We start from the raw sequence: 22,253 nt of genomic DNA, 5'->3' as shown, positions 1-22,253 counted from the left end.
AGTTGGAGGTTGCTGTGAGCTATGATGCCACAGCACTCTATCCAGGGTGACAGCTTGAGGCTCTAAAAAAAAAAAAAAAAAAATCCTCCTCTCCTAGAAACTATTCTTTAGTTTTTATTTCATTTCTAAAACGGACTACTTCATGCAAAACTTTTTCATACTGTGCCAGCAAGCTTACACCTTATTATTTCAAAATCACCTCAAATAATGTCTGCCATTTTCAGCAGAAAGAGATATCACCTCCTAAAGAATTTTTCAACTGTTTCTTTTTCTTTGCCTTTATAGAAAGATTATAATGCGAGCGGTGCCAGTAGCTCAGTGAGTAAGGCTGGCCCCATATACCAAGGGTAGCAGGTTCGAACACAGCCGCGGCCAAATTGCAGCAAAAAAAATAGGCAGGTGTTGGGGCGGGTGCCTGTAGTCCCAGCTACTCAAGAGGCTGAGGCAAGAGAATCGCCTAAGCCCAAGAGCTGGAAGTTGCTGTGAGATGTGACACCATGGCACTTTACAAAGGGCAACAAAATAGACTCTGCCTCTAAAAAAATAAATAAAAAGGTTATAATGCCAATAAAAACCTCAAATAATTAATTCTCAGAGATGACTCCAATGAAATTTTGCTGCTGTTCCCAATATACAAACCTTTACAACATGTTAATTCAAAGAAATTTAATTCACTTTATTTCTTCTCTCCAAGTTGTATGCCTAAGGTGAGCTAACAAAGGGCAGAGGAATCAAAATGTAGACATATAACAAGAGATGAAAGATGTCAGTGAGAATGCTCTGTGAGGCTCAGTGCCCATAGTTCAGTGGTTAGGGCACCAGCCACATACACCAGGGCTGCCAGGTTTGAACCTCGGCCTGCTAAACAACAATGACAACTGCAACAAAAAAATAGGCAGGAGTTGGCTCGGCGTCTATAGCTTAAGTGGCTAAGGCACCAGCCACATACACCAGAGCTGGCAGGTTGGAATCCAGTCCGGGCCTGCCAAACAACGACGACTACCACCAAACAAAAAAAAAATAGCCGTGTGTTGTGGCAGGCACCTGTAGTCCCAGCCACTTGGCTAAGGCAAGATAACCGCTTAAGCCCAGGAGTTAGAGGTTGCTATGAGCTGTGATGTCACAGCACTCTACAGAGGGTGACAGCTTGAGGCTCTGTCTCAATAAATAAATAAATAAAAATTTTAAAATAGCCAGGAGCGGGGGCAGGCACCTGTAGTCACAGCTACCGGGAGACTGAGGGAAGAGTATTGCTTAAGCCCAAGAGTTGGAGGTTGCTGTGAGCTGTGACGCCACAGCAGTCTACCGAGGGCGACATAGTGAGACTCTGTCTCAAAAAAAAAAAAGAGAGAGAGACAGGAGAGAATGCTCTATCCACTGTATAAATACAGCTACAAACTTCACTACTATTAAGAATAGCAAGAATAAAATAGCCGGGCATTGTGGCAGGTGCCTGTTAAGTCCTAGCCACTTGAGAAGCTGCGGCAAGAGAATCACCTAAGCCCAAGAGCTGGAGGTTCCTGTCCGCTCTAACACCACAGCACTCTACCGAGGGCAACAAACTGAAACTCTGTCTCTACGAAAAAAAAAAAAAGAAGAAGAATAGCAAGAATGTCTCCTAAACATAACTGAAAAGTACTTCTCCGTAAACGCTTTCTTTTTTTTTTTTTTTTGGCCGGGGCTAGGTTTGAACCTGCCACCTCCGGCATATGGGACCGGCGCCCTACTCCTTGAGCCACAGGCGCCGCCCGTAAACGCTTTCTAATAAATACATTTAGGATAATATCATACACAAAGTCAAAATTAATGAAAAATCACCTCCATGGCATCCTGATCATTCTCCATCAGCTCACCTTTCTTCTTATCAGAATCTACAACTGCTTTTTTCGTGGTCACAACAGTGACAACTTTTGTGACCGTTGGCCCAGACTTCTAAAATAAAAAAGGAACATAAAGTATTTTGCAAAATTGAAACACAAATTATATGACAACTGATGCATAATGATACCTGTCATGATTTATAATTCAAATTAACTGAGGTATTAATAACAACTTAAAGAAAAGACAAACAGTAGTATTTTTCCCTCATTAAACTTTTAAATTTGAAAATGCAATATAATTATATATTTTATAATACATTCATATATAGTTAATTGTATATTATGTAATCTTATATGATTACATATTTCTTAAATACTACTAACTAGTCATGTTCACATACAAGACAAGCCAAATGCTGTACTAGAAGCTTGAATGAATCAATAAACGAAATAAGTAAATGTTGCTACCTTTGTAGAGCTTATATTATAGAGGGGAGAATGAACAAAATCTAAAAACAAAAAATTATATAATTGACTGAAAGGTAATAAATGCTGGCCATGTGAAGTGGCTATTGCCTACAATACTAAGCACTCTGGGAAACCCAAGCAGGAAGACTGCTTGAGCTCAGGAGTTTAAGACCAGCCTGAGGGCGGCGCCTGTGGCTCAGTGAGTAGGGCGCCGGCCCCATATGCCGAGGGTGGCGGGTTCAAGCCCGCCCCGGCCAAACTGCAACAAAAAAAAAAAAAAAAAAAAAAAAAACCAGCAGGGCGTTGTGGCGGGCGCCTGTGGTCCCAGTTGCTCGGGAGGCTGAGGCAGGAGAGTTGCCTAAGCCCAGGAGCTGCAGGTTGCTGTGAGCTGTGTGATGCCACGGCACTCTACCGAGGGTGACAAAGTGAGACTATCTCTACAAAAAAAAAAAAAAGACCAGCCTGAACAAGATGCCCATCTTTACTAAAAATAGAAAAATCAGGGCAGCACCCATGGCTCAAAGGAGTAGGCCACTGCCCCATACATCGGAGGTAGCGGGTTCAAACCTGGCCCTGGCCCTGGTCAAAAACTGCAAAAATAAAAAAAAAAAAAAGAAAAGAAAAATTAGCCAGGCTGGCTTGGGGTCTGTAGCTCAGCAGCTAGACTACCAGCCACATTCACAGGAGCTGGTGGGTTCCAACCCAGCCCCGGCCTGTCAAACGACGACAAGTACAAGAAAAAAACAGCCAGGTGTTGTGGTGGGTACCTGTAGTCCTGGCTACTTGGGTGCCTGAGGCAAGAGAATCGCTTAAGCCCAAGAGTTTGAGGTTGCTATGAGCTATGGTACCACAGCACTCTACCAAGGGTGAAATAATAAGACTCTGTCTCAAAAAAAAAAAAAAAAAAAAAATTAGCCAAGTAATGGGGTTGGCACCTGTAGTCTCAGCTACTGGGGAGGCTTAGGCAAGAGGATGACTTGAGCTGAGGAGTTGGAGGTTGCTATGAGATAGGCTGACTTTACTGCACTCTAGCCTGGGGCAACAGACTGAAAATCTGTTTTTTTAAAAAAAAGGTAAGAGGCCAGTAGGGTGAATTCCTAGTACTCCTGAAAGAGATGGGAGGAATGGTTGATGTCAGGAGTTCTAGACCAACCTGTGCAAGAGCGAGACCCTGACTCTAAAATAGCCAGGCGTTGTGGCAGGCAGCAGTAGTCCCAGCTACTTGGGAGGCTGAGACAATGGGATGGCATGAACACAGGAGTTTAAGGTTGCTGTGAGCTATGATACTACAGCATTCAATAGATAGCAATAAAGTGAGACTGTTTAAAAAAAAAAAAAAAGAAAGGGGGGGGTAGAGGAATAAATGTTGTGAAAAGGAAGTAGAATAAGGTAAAGGGGTAAAGAGTATAAAAGATGGGACTGGGTATGACAGCGCATGACTATGATCTAGCAGTTTAGGAGACTGAGTTAGGAGGATTGCTTGAGGCCAAGGAGTTCAAGAGCAGCCTGGGCTACCCCAAGATCCCTCTATCGCTAAAAAATAAAAGAAAAACTAACCAAGCATAGTGGCATACATCTATAATCCCAGCTTCTTGTAAGGCCAATATAGGAGCATCATTTGAGCCTAGGAATTTGAGACCTTTGTAAATTATGATTCTGCCAGTGCAGTGCAAACCCAGCAACTAACAGAGCAAGACCCTGTCTGTCTCTTCAAAAAAAGTATGAAAGATAGGTATACTGAAGACATATCAAGACTTTTTTTTTTTTTTTTGAGACAGAGTCTCTCTGTTGCCCTGGGTAGAATGCCATGGTGTCCTAGCTCATAGCAACCTCAAACTTCTGGGCTCAAGTGATGCCTTTGCATCAGCCTCCCAAGTAGCTAGGACTATAGGAATCTGCCACAATGCCTGGTTAGTTTTTCTATTTTTAGCAGAAAAAGGCTTTTTGCTCAGGATGGTCTCGAATTCCTGAGTTCAGGCAATCCACCTGCCTTGTGGTCCCAGAATGCTAGGATTTCAGGCATGAACCATCTTGTCCAACTTCAAGATTTATGGAAAAGGTACCACATAAGAAAAGATACTGAACAAATATAATGGTGGTGAGGGAGTAACTTTGAAATGTATATTTACAGCTAAAATTTACCAATATTTCTGCTACTTAGAAAAATTACTGCCATTATCTGAGATGAGGAAAAAGCAAAAGTCACACAAATTAGGCGGACAATGCAACAATGAATTCAAGTTATCCAAGTACAAATACAAATCTTTAAAAATAAGAGAAAATTCCAAACCTTTTCATTTCCACCACCACCTTTCACACTTCTCATGTTAAACTTTTTTACTTCCTCTTTTACTTCTTCCATGTAAGCATCTAATGGATCTAACTCCTCACCCTCCATTTCACTTCCTTCCTTCTCAGCTTCTGCAGGATCATCTTCATCATCTAAAATACCAGAATATACTTTCTCTGTACATAGGTCTTAAAAGGCAAAAGAACATAATCTTTCTACACCCCACCTTTGTAATCTTTTCTCCCACTGCCCAAACACCACCTTTCTAAATTATTCTAGCCAGGGTGCAGTTCGAATGCTTACACTTATGCTGGGGTTGGTGCCTGTGGCTCAAAGGAATAGGGCGCTGGCCCCATATGCCGGAGGTGGTAGGTTCAAACCCAGCCCCAGCCAAAAACCGCAAAAAAAAAAAAAAGTTTTTACATGCTGCATGTAATTTTGAATATTAACAATAAAAATAAAATAAATGTCAATGAAATATATTTAGTTGGAAAGAGACAAAAAGAAATAATTAGTCTAAAAAATGTGCTAAAAAATGGATCTGCAATACTAGCTTTGAAAGCTATGCTAGACACTGAACTAAATACTCTCTCTGCTTAATGACATTTTTAATTACAGGTAACCCTTGAATATGGTGTTTCAAGTGCCTGGGTTCACTATCACACGGATTTTCCTCCATCTCTCCCAACCCAGAGATACTAAGACAAACCCCTCCTCTCCCATCATTTCCTCGGCCTGTTCAATATGAATAATAAATAAATATATATATGTATATATACACACACACACATATTTTTTTTTTTTTTTGTAGAGACAGAGTCTCACTTTGTTGCCCTGGGTAGAGTGCCGTGGAGCTCACAGCAACCTCCAACTCCTGGGCTTAGGTGATTCTCTTGCCTCAGCCTCCTGAGCAGCTGGGACTACAGGCGCCCGCCACAACACCCGGCTATTTTATTTTTTGTTGCAGTTTGGCCGGGGCTGGGTTTGAACCCTCCACCCTTAGCATATGGGGCCAGCGCCCTACTCACTGAGCCACAGGCGCCGCCAGTAAATATATTTTTTTATGATTCCCATAATAACATATTTTCTCTAACTTATTTTAATACACTATTTAAAACATATGGCTAACAAAGTATATGTTAACCAACTCTGTGTTATTAATGCTTTTGAACCAACAGTGGCTGTTAGTTTTTAGGTTTCAGGGGAGCCAAATTTACATGTGGATTTTTAACTGTGTGGGGGTTGGTATCATTCCTGTTTCATCATCCTACTTGTTTTTTGTCAAGAAATACAGAAAAAAAAAAACTGTATTTCCTTTCCTTGAATTATGCTTCTTTCAAACAGAAAAAATAGCACTCTTAATTCAAGACAATCTAGTATTTTTTATGTAAGACATCAAGGCCACTTATAGGTATAATCCATTTAATCTCCTCTTTAGAACATTCACAGAAAATGGACCAAAATTCCATTTTTCTTTTTTTTTAAGACAGAATATCACTATATCAACCTGGGTAGAGTGCCATTTATAACAGCTCACAGCAACTTCAAACTCTTGGGCTCAAGCAATTCTCTTGCCTCAGCCTCCTAAGTAGCTGGGACTACAGGCACCCGCCACAATACCCAGCTATTTTTTGTTGCACTTGTCATTGTTGTTTAGCTGGCCTGGGCTGGATTTGAACTCGTGCATGTGGTGGACTCTGCAACCACTGTGTTACGGGGGCCAATCCCAAAATTCTATTTTTCTATAAAATTCTACAATCTTCCACTTCACTAAAACCTCAAAGTCTAAACCAGGTATGAAAGGAAAACGTTGGCTCGGCACCCATAGCACAGTGGTTATAGCGCTAGCCACAAACACTGAGGCTAGCAGGTTTGAACCCAGCCCGGGCTAGCTAAACAATGACAACAACAACAAAAAAAGCAGGCATTGTGGTGGGCGCCTATAGTCCCAGCTACTTGGGAGACTGATGCAAAAAAATCACTTAAGCCCAAGAGTTTGAGGTTGCTGTGAGCTGTGATGCCACAGCACTCTACCAACAACAACATAGTGGGATTCTTGTCTCCAAAAAAAGAAAAAAGAAGGGAAAATGTTTTTGTCCTAAATTGTGAAAAATCAAGAGAGACTTGCAAACATGCCCTTAATTCACTCTCATTACTAACATTCACACTGGTAGTAAAATATTAAAGAGCTATTTACTGACTACGCCCCTAAGCACTCAACTCTTCATTGGAATGTAAACTCTGTGATACTTACTAAATTAACACCCTACCAATATAAACTTTAACATAAATATGAAAAGGGGCATCTATGATATAACAATTCTACTTCTAGGTATATACCCTCAAGAACTGGAAACAGAAATTCTGATATTTTCATGTCAGTGCTAAGCATTATTCACAGTAACCAAAAGGTGGAAATAATCCAAATGTTTAACAACAGATGGATGAATAAACAAAACATGGCCTATACATACAATGGAATGTAATTTAACCATATAAAGCAAGGAAATTCTCAAACATGCTACATGATGAGCCTTGAAGACATTATAATAAGTAAAATAAGCCAGACACAAAGGATAAAAGATTATATGTTTCCACTTAAATAAGGTACCTAGATAGGTAAATTCATAGAAACACAAAGTAGAGGTTCCAAGAGGAAGGATGAGGGGGTGGTGAGCGGCAGGATGGGGAGCTGTTCAATGGATACAGTTTCTATTTGAGATTTTTTAAAAAGTTCTAGAAATATGGGCGACGCCTGTGGCTCAAGGAGTAGGGCGCCGGTCTCATATGCTGGAGGTGGCGGGTTGAAACCCAGCTCTGGCCAAAAATCACAAAAAAAAAAAAAGTTCTAGAAATAGTAGTAATGACTGTATAATATTGAATTACATATTATCATTGAACTGTATACTTAAAATGTGTTAACATTTATAAATACCACTTTATATATTTTCTAAACAATTAAAAAGACTAAAAAAATCGTAACATGAACTATTACTCATAATTCATAATATTCTATGAGTTGTTTATAGGCTATAAATATACCATCATCATCCTCTAAACTCCATTTTTTCCCTTGTTTCATCTCCTCAATTTCCTTTTTCAGTTCTCCTATGTTTTCCATGGCCTTTTTACGTTGCTCCTCACGCCATTTCTCTACTCGTTCTTTTCGCTTTCTCATTTCTTCTTCCAGCTTATTCTGGTCAAAGTTCTTGGGGGGAAAGAGAGAAAGAGAATATAAAATAAAACCAGTATTTAATTTGGAAAGTTACTTTCCAAATTAAGTTCCCTAAAGTATAAAAAAGAGAAAAATAGGTATGCATATAAATTTCTAAACATAAACCTGTTAGTAGATCACACATCTATATAAATATACTCATGATTATCAAAATGAAATCACAGTAGCCCAGGTGTGGCGGATCACTCCTATTATCTTAGCACTCTGGGAGGCCGAGGTGGGTGGATTGCTTAGGAGATCGAGACCAGCCAGAGTAAGAATGAAACCCCAACTCTACTAAAAAGAGAAAAACTAGCTTAATATAGTGGCACATGACTGTAGTCCCAGCAACTTGGGAGGGTGAGGAAAGAGAACTGCTCAAGCCTAAGAGTTTGAGGTTGCTGTGAGTTATGATGCCACAGTACTCTCTATCTAAAGCGACAAAGTTAGACTTTGTCTCAAAAATAAATGAATAAAATGTTTAAAAAAAATGAAATCACAGTAGAAACCATCTTGAAATAAGACGCTCAGCACCCATACATAGCACAGTGGTTAAGGCACTAGCCACATACACCAAGGCTGGTTGGTGGGTACAAACCCACCATGGGCCAGCTAAACAATGACAAATACAACAAAAAATAGCCGGGTGTTGCAGCAGGTGCCTGTACTCCCAGCTACTTGGGAGGGTGAGGCAAGAGAATCGCTTAAGCCCAAGAGTTTGAGGTTGCTGTGAGCTGTGACACCATAGCACTCTACCAAGGGCGACAGCTTGAGTCTCTAACAAAAAAAAAAAAAAAAAAAGAGAGAGAGAGAAGAAAAAGAAAAGGAAAACAGATACACAACTCAAGGCTTGGCCCCTGTAGCACACTGGTTAGAGTGCCAGCCACACACACCCAGGCTGACAAGTTCGAACCCAGCCAGGGCCAACTAAACAACAATGACAATTGCAACAAAAAAATAGCCAGGCGTTTTGGCAGGTGCCTGTAGTCTCAGCTACTTGGAAGGCTGAGGCAAAATAATCACTTAAGTCCAAGAGTCTGAGGTTGCTGTGAGCTGTGATGCCACAGCACTACCAAGGGCAAAACAGTGAGAGACTGTCTCAAAAAAAAGCACATTAACATTTAAAAAGCCAACAAGAATATGTTGTCATTGAAACAAGTTTGATATTACATGACTATTTTTACGTTAGCAAACATACACCAGCATCTTTTTCTTTTTCATCTTCCTTGTCATCTTTGTCTTTTTTCTTCTCTTTAGAACTTTCCCCACCATCTGTTTTCTCTTTGGACCTAGATCTACCAAAAAAAGAAGAAAGAAAATGAGAGAGATCATCTATTTGTGCTTAGAAACATTTATTTCAGAGTACTTTTATAGACCTATTTTTTTTTTTTTTAGGTAAGAAATAAACTTAAAGTCAATCGGATTTTCATATTCTATTAATAAACACCTTGAAAATATCATCAAAAAATTAATTCCAGTGAATGTCAAACATTACTATTCAGAATTCAACCAAGTAAAATACATACCACATACCAACAATTATGAGGGCCGGGTGCAGTGGCTCATGCCTGTTATCCCAGCACTTGGGAGTCCGAGAGGATTGCCTGAGCTCACAGGTTTGAGACCAGCCTGAGCCAGAGTGAGACCACGTCTCTAAAAAAAAGCCAGGCAGTGTGGTGGGTGCCAGTAGTCCCAGCTATCTGGATGAGGCAAGAGAATCATTTAAGCCCAGGAGTTTGAGGTTGCTGTGAGCTATGACACTACAGCACTTTACCAAGGGTGACAAAGTAAGACTGTCTCCAAAAAAAAAAAAAAAACAAAAAGAATCATGAAATTTAGATAGGATAGTTAAAATTTATTAAATGAAGAAAGATACCAAGATACTCTTCAAAATAATTCATATACATAAAATACTATTTAATCCCAATGTGTTTACATGGTGATCCTAGTTATATTGTCTTATAATGAATAAAACTTCTTTTTGTTTGAGACAGTCTCAAGCTACTGCCCTACGCAGAGTGCTGTTGTCATAGCTCAGAGCAACCTCCAACTGCTAGGCTCAAGCAATCCGCTTGCCTCAGTTTTTCTATTTTTAGTAGAGACGGGGTCTCACTTTTGCTCATGTTGGTCTTGAACAAACACATGAGCTCAGACAATCCACCCGCCTCAGCCTCTCAGAGGGCTAGGATTACAGGCATGAGCCACTGTGCCTGGCCTATATAAAATTTCCGTAATGTGGTCAAATTTATCAATTCTATTTTTTCCCTTTATAAATGTGCTGCTCTTTTGAGTAGTTTAGAAATCCCTCCAGATCTGATGAAGAACAGAGGTAAAGAAGACATTCTCCAGTATAAAGTTCTGAAAGATTTATAGTTTTGCCATCTAATTTGGTCTTTAAGGAGCCTTGAATTGCTTTTCGTGCACAGAATGAGGTAGGTTGTCTCACTTCATTATAAGACAGCATATGTCCCTTGAACTATTTGTTTTTATTTTTTTATACAGAGTTCACTCTATTTCCCCAGGCTACAGTGCCATGGCATCAGCCTAGCTCTCAGCAACCTCCAACTCCTGGGTTCAGACTCGGCACCTGTGGCTCAAACGGCTAAGGCGCCAGCCACATACACCTGAGCTGGCAGGTTCGAATCCAGCCCAGGCCTGCCAAACAACAATAATGGCTTCAACCAAAAAATTGGTGGGCATTGTGGCAGGTGCCTGTAGTCCCAACTACTCGTGAAGTGGAGGCAGGAGAATCGCTTGAGCCCAGGAGTTGGAGGTTGCTGTGAGCTGTGATGCTACAGCACTCTACCCAGGGCGACAGCTTCAATCTCTGTTTCAAAAAAAAAAAAAAAACCAACAACTCAAGTTCAAGTGCTTATTCTACCTCAGCCTCACAAGTAGCTGGGACTATAGGCACCCACTACAACTTGTCAGCTAATTTTTCTATTTTAAGTAGAGAGGAGGGCCTCACTCTCATTTATGCTGGTCTCTAACTCCTAAGCTCAACTGATCCTCCCACCTTAGCCCCCTAGACCAGTAGGATTACAAGCATGAAGCCACCACGCCTGGCCAATCATGCTACATTAGGAGGCCAAAGCAGGAGTATCACTTGAGGACAAGCATTTAAGATCAGCCTAGGGGCAGCGCCCATAGCTCAGTGGGTAGGGCGCCAGCCACATACATCAAAGCATATGGGTTCAAGCCCGGCCCAGGCCACTAGAACAACAAAAAAAATGGCCAGACATTGTGGCAGCCACCTGTGGTCCCAGCTACTTGGGAGACTGAAGTAAGACAATCACTTGGGCCCAGGAGTGTGAGGTTGCTGTGAGCTGTGACACCATGGCACACTACCCAAGGATGACAGCTTGAGACTCTGTCTCCAAAAAAAAAAAAAAAAAACAGCCTAGGCAACAAAGTAAGACCCCTCCCCATCTCAACAAAATAAAAAAAATCAGCTGAGCATGATGGAGGACTGCTTGAGCCAAGAAGTTGGCATTTTTTTTAGACAGAGTCTCACTATGTTGCCCTGGGTAGAGTGCTGTGGCATCACAGCTCATAGCAACCTCAAAGGCGCCCGCCACAACGCCCGGCTATTTTTTGGTGGTTGTTGTCATTGTTGTTTAGCAGGCCTGGGCCATGTTCAAATCCACCAGCCCTAGTGAACATAGCCAGTGCCCTAACCACTGAGCAATGGGTGCCAAGCCAGAAGTTGGCATCTTTAGTGAGCTATGCACCCCCTAAAGACATCAACATCTACAGGGTGGCAATAAAGTTCATGTGCAATTTTAAATAGTTGTCTATTATAGACTATTTTCTGTATTTCAGAAAAGAGGACATCCAAATGGCCAATAAAAATATGAAAACACATTCAATTTCTCAAGTAATCAGAGACATCCAAATTAAAACTACAATATTACACATCTGTCCAATTGGCAAAAATTTAAAAGAGTGACAATTCTAAACATTGAAAAGTAGATGGACCGGGCGGCGCCTATGGCTCCGTCGGTAAGGCGCCAGCCCCATATACCGAGGGTGGCAGGTTCAAACCCGGCCCCGGCCAAACTGCAACCAAAAAATAGCCGGGTGTTGTGTCGCTTAAGCCCAGGAGTTGGAGGTTGCTGTGAGCTGTGTGAGGCCACGGCACTCTACCGAGGGCCATAAAGTGAGACTCTGTCTCTACAAAACAAAAAAAAAAGAAAAGTAGATGGACCAACAGACTCTCATACACTGACAGTGGAGTATAATTTCCAAAAGTACAAACTCTTTGGGAAGCAAACGGGGATTACCTACTAATAATAAAGCTACGTTTATTTTACGACCAATTTCACTCCTAAATTCTAAAGAATTTCATGCATATGTATACCAGGATATATATACAAAATGCTTATAACAGCCCCAACATCTATCTACTCCACTCTGTGGTAGATTTGTATCACAAAATACTATTCAGTAATAAAAAAGAACTACTGTTATATGTAATAGAAATGAATCTCAAATAATGCTAAGCAAAGATATTAAAGAAAACATAACTCAGAGAGGTGCGGAGGTTCCTGACTATAACTACAGCACTCTGGGAGACTGAAGCAGGATTGCTTGAGGCCAGCAGTTTGAGACTGGCATAAGCAACATAGTAAGCCTCAGATGCTACAGAAACTCCTCAGATGCTACAGAAACTAAGAAAAATCAGCTAGCCAAGCTGACGTGTGCCTATAGCCCCAGGAGAATCAGCTGATCCAAGGAGTTTGAGGCTATAGTGAACTATGAACTACTACTATAGTGAACTACTGCACTCCAGCCTGGGTAACAAAGTTAGACCCTGTCGCCTCCCCCTTTTTTGGGGGGAGACAAAGTCTCACTCTGTTCCCCAGGCTAGAGTGCCCTGGTGTCACAGCTCACTTCAACCTCCAACTCTTGGGCTCAAGCAATCCACCTGCCTCGGCCTCCCAGAGTGCTAGGATTACAGGCGTGAGCCACCATGCCCGGCTTAGACCCTGTTTTCTTATAAAAAGAAAGAAAGAAAAACTCCATTCATGCAGAGTCTAGGGAAAAAAACTTATTTTTATCCAGATCCAAAGAGAAATGCAAAGAAATTAACAGTACAAAAGTCAGTAGTGGGGCCGGGTGTGGTGGCTCAAGCCTGTAATCCCACCCAACTCCAGGAGGCTGAGGTGGGTGGATTGCCTGAGCAATAGGCTCGAGACCAGCCTGAGCCAGGGCAAGACCTCATCTTTTTTTATAATTCTTCATTATTATTTTTTTAAGAGACAGTCTCACTTTATTGCCCTTGGTAGAGGGCCATGGTGTCACAGCTCACAGCAACCTCCAACTCCTGGGCTTATCCTCTGGAGAAGCTGGGACTACAGGCACCTGCCACAATGCCCAGCTATTTTTTTTGTTGTTGCAGTTTGGCCAGGTATATGGGGCCACGGCCCTACTCACTGAGCCACAGGTGCCACCCAAGACCTCATGTCTGAAAATAGCCAGGCATTGTGGTGGGGACCTGCAAACCCAGCTACTCGGGAGGCTGAGGCAAAAGAATTGCTTAAGCCCAAGGATTTGAGGTTGCTGTGAGCTGTGATGCCACAGCACTGTACTGAGGGTGACACAATGAGACCTTGTCTCAAAACAAAATAAAAATAACAGTAGTGGTTTTATCTAGGATATAGAGAGTGGAGGGAAAGACAGATATGGAAGGCTTCTAGGGTACTGACAATGTTTTCTTTTTGAGAGTCTCACTTTGCCACCTTTGGTAGAGTGCCATGTAGTCACAGCTCAAAGCAACCTCAAACTGTCGGGCTCAAGCGATTCTCTTGCCTCAGCCTCCCAGTAGCTGGGACTACAGACACCTGCCACAATGCCCGCCTATTTTTTGAGAGAAAAAAAAAATAGTTCAAGACTTCCCTGCTCTTGCTCAGGGAGGTCTTGAACTCCTTAGGTCCAAGGCAATCCTTCTGCCTCAGGCTCCCAGAGTGCTAGGATTACAGGTGTGAGCCACCTTGCCCAGCCAATGTTTTATTTCTTTTTCTTTTTTTAAATTTTTTTAAAGACAGAGTCTTATTTTATCGCCCCTCAGTAGAGTGCCATGGCGTCACAGCTCACAGCAACCTCCAACTCCTGGGCTTAGGCAACTCTCCTGCTTCAGCCTCCTGAGTAGCTGGAACTACAGGCACCTGCCACAGTGCCCAGCTATTTTTTGTTGCAGTTCGGCCGGGGCTGGGTTCCAATTCACCACCCTCGGGATAAGGGGCCAGCGCCCTACCCACTGAGCCACAAGCACTGCCCTGTATGTTTTTTCTTGAAGTTGGTAGTGGGTATATGGATGTTTACTTTGAAAGTATTTTATGACTATGGTGGTTGGAGGAACGGCAGTGATCACACGTCATCTGCTGGGAAGAACTGGATTCTCATTTCAGGTCACCATCAGAAAAGCTAAGTTTGCTCTACAGTAGGGATCAGGAGATCTGATCCTGATTGCAGAACCGTCCCTGATTACAGAATCTTGGGTTGTGTTTCATACTTCATCCTTCCAGACCATCCCAGAAGACCTGTCAGATTCCATCTGGGAAATCACTAGCAGTTCTTAGAAGGGAAAGAAGGAGGATTGTTGGTTGGAATAAAAACAGGGCTGAATGAGTTCCAGAAAGCCGGGTTCTCAAACTCGTGAACAACAATCTGCAAAAGAAGACAATTTCAAAAAGCCAACTAGAAGCAACATGCAGAGAAGTAAGATGAGAGGGGCTTCCTCTGGAAAGAAGACAGCTGCTCTGCAGCAGAAAAATCTTGAGCCAGCTCTCCCAGGAAGATGGGGGGTCGCTCTGCAAAGACACCCCCCTCCTTCAGGATCTGCGAGGAAGACAAGAAAGAACAAAAAGACTCCTAGAAATGGAGATGGTGGCAATATCAGCGAAGCAGCACCTCAGCCTCCACGGGAGAAAAGAGCCCGGGCAGATCCAACTGTTGAAAGTGAAGAAGCATTTAAGAACAGAATGGAAATTAAAGTGAAGATTCCTGAAGAATTAAAACCATGGCTTGTCGAGGACTGGGACTTGGTTACTAGCAGAAGCAACTTTTCCAACTTCCTGCAAAGAAGAACGTGGATGCAGTTTTTGAAGAGTATGCTAATTGTAAGCGGTCGCAGGGCAATGTTGATAATAAGGAATTTGCAGTTAACGAAGTCATGGGAGGAATAAAAGAGTATTTCAATGTGATGTTGGGCACTCAGCTGCTCTACAAGTTTGAGAGGCCCCAGTATGCTGAAATTCTCTTGGCTCACCCTGATGCACCAATGTCCCAGGTTTATGGAGCGCCACACCTACTGAGATTATTTGTAAGAATCAGAGCAATGTTGGCCTATACACCTCTTGATGAGAAAAGCCTTGCATTGTTGTTGGGCTATTTGCATGATTTCCAAAAATACCTGGCAAAGAATTCTGCATCTCTGCTTACTGCCAGTGATTACAAAGTGGCTTCTGCTGGGTACCACCGCAAAGCCCTGTGAGGGTCTACTGACCACTCCCTGTTTTGAGCGTGGTATCTGTAAACACTTTTTGTTCTTAGTCCTTTTCTTGTATAATTGATGTTCTTTAAAATTGTTAATGTATAACAGGGCTTCTAGGGCGGCGCCTGTGGCTCAAGGAGTAGGGCGCCGGTCCCATATGCCGGAGGTGGCGGGTTCAAACCTAGCCCTGGCCAAAAAAAAAAAAAAAAAAAAAGGGGCAGCGCCTATGGCTCAAGGAGTAGGGCGCTGGTCCCATATGCTGGAGGTGGCAGGTTCAAACCCAGCCCTAGCCAAAAACCACAAAAAAAAAAAAAAAAAAAAAGCGAGGACTAATTATTTAGGGCGGCGCCTGTGGCTCAGTGAGTAGGGCGCCGGTCTCTTATGCCGGAGGTGGCGGGTTCAAAACCCAGACCCAGCCAAAAACCAAAAAAAAAAAAAAAAACAGGGCTTCTGTTTCCATTTGTTTTCTGTTCTGTTTTAAACAGAAAATAAAAGAAGTGAAGCTCCTGTTCTTGTTTCAAAGTTACTACCAGTATATGCAGTAATTAGACAAAGACAAAACATTCAGTAGAACATTTTATTGCCTAGTTGACAACATTGCTTGAACACTGGTGGTTCTATTCCTTTGACACTAGTTTTCTAATATGTGTTAAAGCTACGTGAAAAAAATGCCCTGATTCCTAGTGCCAAAGGTTTGACTTGATGTATATACCTGAAAACCCATGCATTTGTGCTCTTCTTTTTTATGGTGCTTCAAGTAAAACAGCCCATCCTCTGCAAGTCCATCTATGTTGTTTCTTAGGCATTCCATCTTTGCTCAAAATGTTGAAGGATGGTGATTTGTTTCATGGTTTTTGTATTTGAGTCTAATGCATGTTCTAACATGATAGAGGCAATGCATTATTGTGTAGCCATGGTTTTCTGGAGAAGTTGATATTTTAGGAATTGTATTTCAGATCTTAAATAAAATTTGTTTTTAAATTTCAAAAAAAAAAGTATTTTATAAACTTCATGTTTATATTTTATTCCCTTTTCTGAATTTATATATACATATATATATATTTTTTTTTTTTTTTTTGAGACAGTCTCAAGCTGTTGCCCTGGGTAGAGTGGCATGTAGTCACAGCTCACAGCAACCTCAAACTCTTAAGCTCAAGTGATTCTCTTGCCTCCACCTCCCAAATAGCTATTTTTTTGTTGCAGTTGTCACTGCAGTTTGGCAGGCCCGGGCTGGATTCAAAACCGCCAGCTCCGATGTCTGTGGCTGGCACCCTAAGTCAGTGAGCTACAAGCGCCAAGCCTGAATTTGTATTTTTAATTACATAACAAATCCCGGGCAGCGCCTGTAGCTCAACGGAGTAGGGCGCGGGCCCCATATGCCAGAGGTGGCAGGTTCAAATCCAGCCCTGGCCAAAAACTGCAAAAAAAACCAAAAAACAAACAAATCCCAATGGTATTATACTGACCTTGGTAAAATAAAAGTAAAATTTGTGGAGTAAAATAAACAGAGAAAAAATAGTAATATGAAGAATATACAGAAAACAAACTCTAGCCCATATATGAACTATACTCTAGGGTAGAAAAAATGACATGTAAAGAATAAAACATCGACAAGAGAAAAATAAAGAGTAAACTTCTGTAGTCTCAGCTGCTCAGGAGGCTGAGGCAAGAGAATCACGTAAGCCCAAGAGCTGGAGGTTGCTGTGAGCTGTGACATCATAGCACTCTACTGAGGACGGTAAAGTGAAACTGTCTCTACAAAAAAAAAAAAAAAAGAGTAAACGTATCCAGCTTGGCACCCATAGCACAGTGGTTATGGTGCCAGCCACATACATAAAAGGTGGCAGATTCAAACCCAGCTCAGGCTTGCTAAACAACAATGACAACTATAACAAAAAATAGCCGGGTGTTGTGGCCGGCACCTGTTTTCCCAGCTACTTGGGAGGCAAGAGAATCGCTTAAGCCCAGGAGTTGGAGGTTGCTGTAAGCTGTGATGCCACGGCACTGTAACAAGGGTGACATAATGAGACTCTGTCTCAAAAAAAAAAAGCTTGGCACCTATAGCGCAACAGCTAGGGCGCCAGCCAAATACACTGGAGCTGGCGAGTTCAAATCCAACCCGGGGGTAGGGGTTGGGGGGAAACCACAATGACAACTACATCCAAAGAATGGTCAGGCATTGTGGCGGACGCCTGTAGTCCCGCTACGTGGGAGGCTGAGGCAGAAGAATCACTTGGGCCCAGGAGTTTGAGGCTGCTATGAGGTGTGACCCCAGGGCGAAGGCTTGAGACTCTGTCTCAAAAAAAAAAAAAAAAAGAGTAACCATATCTAACAAATATAAATTATACCTCAAAACTGCATGTCACCGTCATCTCAAAAATTTCGTACATTTTACTTACACAACTGTTGTTCTACAATCCTGAACAGCAATTCAGAAAGGTATACTATGAGTTAAAAAGCATGTGTCAACTAATGTCAGAGATACTAAAATAATTTCAAAGGAAAAAACAGAGTTCCTACAAAGGTGTCTATGAAATATACTTCTGACCATTAATTGAATATATTAAATAAGGGGACAATGCACTGAATGTTAAAACTGACAGAATCTAGTATTTTCCACTTGAGTTACAGACTTTATAACCTACTAAAATAAAATTCTGCCAACCAAATCCAGTAATTATTATAATGTTTTTAAGACAAATTTAGCAGTGGGGGGGGGTTGTACGCCAATTTCAGTGACACTAATGTTATTAAGTACTCGTAAACCACTACCAATCAACTAGTCAATTATTTACAAATTTAAAGGTGGAGAAAAGGCTGGGCGCTGTGATGCACAACTATTATCCTAGCACTCTGAGAGGCCAAGGCAGGAGAATTCCTTAAGCTCAAGAGTTCAAGACCATCGCTTCTCAATCTTTTGGCTAAGATCAAGTAAAGAGTTGAAGACCAGCCTGAACAAGAGCGAGACCTCATCTCTACCAAAAAAAAATGGCCCATTATGGTGGGCCACCTGTGTTACTCTGGAGGCTCAGACAGGAGAACTTCTTGGACCTGGGAGTTTGAGGTTGTTGTTAGCTGGGCTGATACCATGGCATGCTAGCCTGGTAACAGAGTGAAGCTATATCAGCAAAAAATAATTAATTTAATTTAAAAATAAATTAAGGGTGGGGAGAAAAGAATGCACAGAGAAGAGAGCTACTTCCCAGCCTACATGACAGATACAGTCCAATGAAAACATTACCTGTTTTCAGCTTTCTTGCTTCTGTTGCCAGGACTGGAGGATCGGGATCGGCGGCCCCGGCTTCTACTCCTTGAGCGTCTCCTGTCTCTACTTCGAGATCGTCTTCGCTCTCGGCTTCTGTCTCTTTCTCTACTTCTGGAACGTCTGAAAAGAGGGACATTTTTCATTTATTCTATGGCCAAATAGAGCTACTATTTCAGATCACAATTGTGTCTCATGTTGAAAAAGACTTATTATCATCATTAATGGCAGAGGCCTCAATTAACTATTAAATCAGCCAAATAAGAGCAAGACAAGTAAAAAAAATTCTGATAAGTGCCTAATGGAAAAAATGTTAATACTAATTTCACAATGACATTTGTGGAAAAACGTAACAAATCTATAGTAACAGCTAACTGAAATCTATAATCTCAAGTAGAAAACCTAGTTACCAGACCGCCTAAAACCTAAGGATGAAGATGGGTACAATAGGAATATGAAAAGATCACTGATCTGAAGATTAGGAGGCAAGAATTTCTTTTTTTTCTTTTTCTTTCTTTCTTTTTTTGTAGAGACAGAGTCTCGCTTTATCGCTCTCAGTAGAGTGTCGTGACATCACAGCTCACAGCAACCTCCAACCCCTGGGCTTAGGTGACTCTCTTGCCTCAGCCTCCTGAGTAGCTGGGACTACAGGCGCCCACCCCAATGCCCGGCTATTTTTTCTTACAGTTTGGCTGGGGCCGGGTTTGAACCTGCCACCCTCGGTATCTGGGGCCGGCGCCCTACTCACTGAGCCACAGGCACCACCCTTCAACTCACTTTAATCATCTATAAAAGATGAGCACTTTGGGCGGTGCCTGTGGCTCAGTCGGTAAGGCGCCAGCCCCATATACCGAGGGTGGCGGGTTCAAACCCGGCCCCAGCTGAACTGCAACCAAAAAAAAAAAAAATAGCTGGGCATTGTGGCGGGCACCTGTCGTCCCAGCTACTCGGGAGGCTGAGGCAAGAGAATCGCTTAAGCCCAGGAGTTAGAGGTTGCTGTGAGCTGTGTGATGCCATGGCACTCTACCGAGGGCCATAAAGTGACACTTTGTCTCTATAAAAAAAAAAAAAAAAAAAAAAAGATGAGCACTTCACCAGGTAATTTCAAAATCTTCCTTCTTTTTTTTTTTTTTTTTTTTGAGAGCGTCTCACTATGTTGCCCTTGGTACAGTGCCAAGGTCACAGCTCACAGCAACCTCAACCTCTTGGGCTTTAGCAATTCTCTTGCCTCAGCTTCCCAAATAGCTAGGACTATAGGCACCCACCACAATGCCCAGCTATTTTTTTGGTATAGTTGTTATTGCTGTTTGGCAGGCCTGGGCCAGGTTCAAAGCCACCAGCCCCTGTGTAGGTGGCCGGTGCACTAGCCACAGGCTCTGAGCCTCAAAATCTTTCTTGCTCTAAAATCTTGTGATATTACTTTCTTTTTCTTTCTTTTTTTTTTTATTTTTGAGACAGAGTCTCATTTTGTCACCCCCGGTGGAGTGCTGTGGCATCACAGCTCATAGCAACCTCAAACTCCTGAGCTGAGGTAATCTACCCACCTCGGCCTCCCAGAGTGCTAGGATTACAGGCATGAGCCACCTCGCCCAGCTATCTTCCTTTCCCATTTTAATGAAAAACTGTGTAAAAAAAAATTTTTTTTCTCATGTGAGAAAGATTATTTTTATTCACAGACTGTTCTTTACATCCAGGTAAAGCAATGGCTGCTTGACTGGTGCCAAGAAATATATAACCAAGTAAACATATAATAAAAATTAGGGCATGGTTTAAACGTAAGGCCAGTTGATTAGAATAGTTTACAACAGGCCGGCCGTGGTGGCTCACACCTGTAATCCTAGCACTCAGAGAGGCTGAGGTGGGTGGACTGCTTGAGCTAACAAATTCAAGAACAGCCTGAACAAGAGTGAGACCCCATCTCTAAAAATATCTGCGCACTGTGGTGGGCGCCTCTATCTCAGCTCCTCAAGAGGCTAAGGCAAGAGAATTGCTTGATCCCAAGAGTTTGAGGTTGCAGTGAGATATGACACCATGGTACTCTATGGAGGGAGACAAAGTGAGACTCCATCTCAAAAAAAAAAAAAAAAAAAAAAAAAAGAATAGTTTAAAATAGGGAAAACTCTTGAAGGAATCGGCGTGGGTGAATATTTTATGAGGAGGACTCCCCAGGCAATTGAAGCAGTATCAAAAATATACTGGGACCTGTTCAAACTAAAAAGCTTCTGCACAGCCAAGAACATAGTAAGTAAAGCAAGCAGATACCCCTCAGAATGAGAGAAAATATTTGCAGGTTATACCTCTGATAAAGGTCTAATAACCAGAATCCACAGAAAACTCAAACGTATTAGGAAGAAAAGAACACGTGACCCCATCTCAGGGTGGGCAAGGGACTTGAAGACAAACTTCTGTAAAGAAGACAGATGCACGATCTACAAACACATGGAAAAAAGCTCATGATCCTTATTTATCAGAGAAATGGAAATCAAAACTACTTTGAGGGGGCGGTGCCTGTGGCTCAGTGAGCAGGGCGCTGGCCCCATATACCGAGGGTGGCGGGTTCAAACCCAGCCCCGGCCGAACTGCAACAAAAAAATAGCCAGGCGTTGTGGCGGGTGCCTATAGTCCCAGCTACTCAGGAGGCTGAGGCAAGAGAATAGCCTAAGCCCAGGAGTTGGAGGTTGCTGTGAGCTGTGTGACATCACGGCACTCTACCCGAGGGCAATAAAGTGAAACTCTGTCTCTACAAAAAAAAAAAAAAAAAAAACTACTTTGAGATATCACCTAACCCCAGTAAGAGTAGCCCACATAACAAAATCCCAAAACCAGAGATGTTGGCGTGGATGTGGAGAAAAGGGCACACTTCTACACTGCTGGTGGGATTGCACACTAATACGTTCCTTCTGGAAGGATGTTTGGAGAATACTTAGAGACCTAAAAATAGACCTGCCATTCGATCCTATAATTCCTTTACTAGGTTTATACCCAGAAGACCAAAAATCACAATATAACAAAGACATCTGTACCAGAATGTTTATTGCAGCCCAATTCATAATTGCTAAGTCATGGAAGAAGCTCAAGTGCCCATCCACCCATGAATGGACTAGCAAATTGTGGTACATGTATACCATGGAATATTATGCAGCCTTAAAGAAAGATGGAGAGTTTACCTCTTTCATGTTTACGTGGATGGAGCTGGAACATATTCTTCTTAGCAAAGTATCTCAGGAATGGAAGAAAAAGTACCCAATGTACTCAGCTCTACTATGAAGCTAAATTATAGCTTTCACATGAAGGCCATAACCCAACTATAGCACAAAAATATGGGCAAAGGGCCAAGGAAGGGGAAGGGAGGGGGGAGGTTATCGTGGAGGGAGGGTAATGGGTGGGGCCGCACCTACGGTGCATCTTAGAATGGGTACAGGCAAAACTTACTAAATACAGAACACAAATGTCTACACATACAGTAACTAAGAAAATGCCACGAAGGCTACATTGAACAGTTTGATAAGAATATTTCAGATTGTATATAAAACCAGCACATTGTACCCCTTGATTGCACTAATGTACACAGCTAAGATTTAACAATAAAAATAAATAAATTAATAAAAAAAAAGAAACCTATGAAATAGTGCCATCCAAAAAAAAAAAAAAAAGAAGAATAGTTTAAAATAGTGAGGAGAAGTCTCTGCCCCCTATTTCCTTCT

At 42.0% G+C, this 22,253-nt stretch overlaps 1 protein-coding gene and 1 pseudogene across 2 annotated transcripts in view; one reads left to right on the top strand and one right to left on the bottom strand.

The window, feature by feature from the left end:
• The window catches only part of DDX46 (DEAD-box helicase 46), an 88,864-nt gene that overhangs the window by 60,972 nt on the left and 5,639 nt on the right, over nucleotides 1–22,253 (bottom strand). For both annotated transcript variants that reach the window (XM_053566406.1, XM_053566407.1), the window contains exons 3-7: nucleotides 18,529–18,672; nucleotides 8,991–9,087; nucleotides 7,621–7,786; nucleotides 4,579–4,730; nucleotides 1,819–1,932 (exon numbers count right to left, since the gene is read on the bottom strand). In XM_053566406.1, coding sequence (XP_053422381.1) covers nucleotides 1,819–1,932; nucleotides 4,579–4,730; nucleotides 7,621–7,786; nucleotides 8,991–9,087; nucleotides 18,529–18,672 — 673 coding nt within the window. The remainder of the gene's footprint in view (nucleotides 1–1,818; nucleotides 1,933–4,578; nucleotides 4,731–7,620; nucleotides 7,787–8,990; nucleotides 9,088–18,528; nucleotides 18,673–22,253) is intronic.
• On the top strand, nucleotides 14,419–15,287 carry LOC128568662 (mortality factor 4-like protein 2; annotated as a pseudogene).

The sequence above is a fragment of the Nycticebus coucang genome, chromosome 17 (assembly GCF_027406575.1).
Source record: "Nycticebus coucang isolate mNycCou1 chromosome 17, mNycCou1.pri, whole genome shotgun sequence".
Taxonomy (NCBI): domain Eukaryota; kingdom Metazoa; phylum Chordata; class Mammalia; order Primates; family Lorisidae; genus Nycticebus; species Nycticebus coucang.
This window is presented reverse-complemented; position numbering and strand designations above follow the sequence as displayed.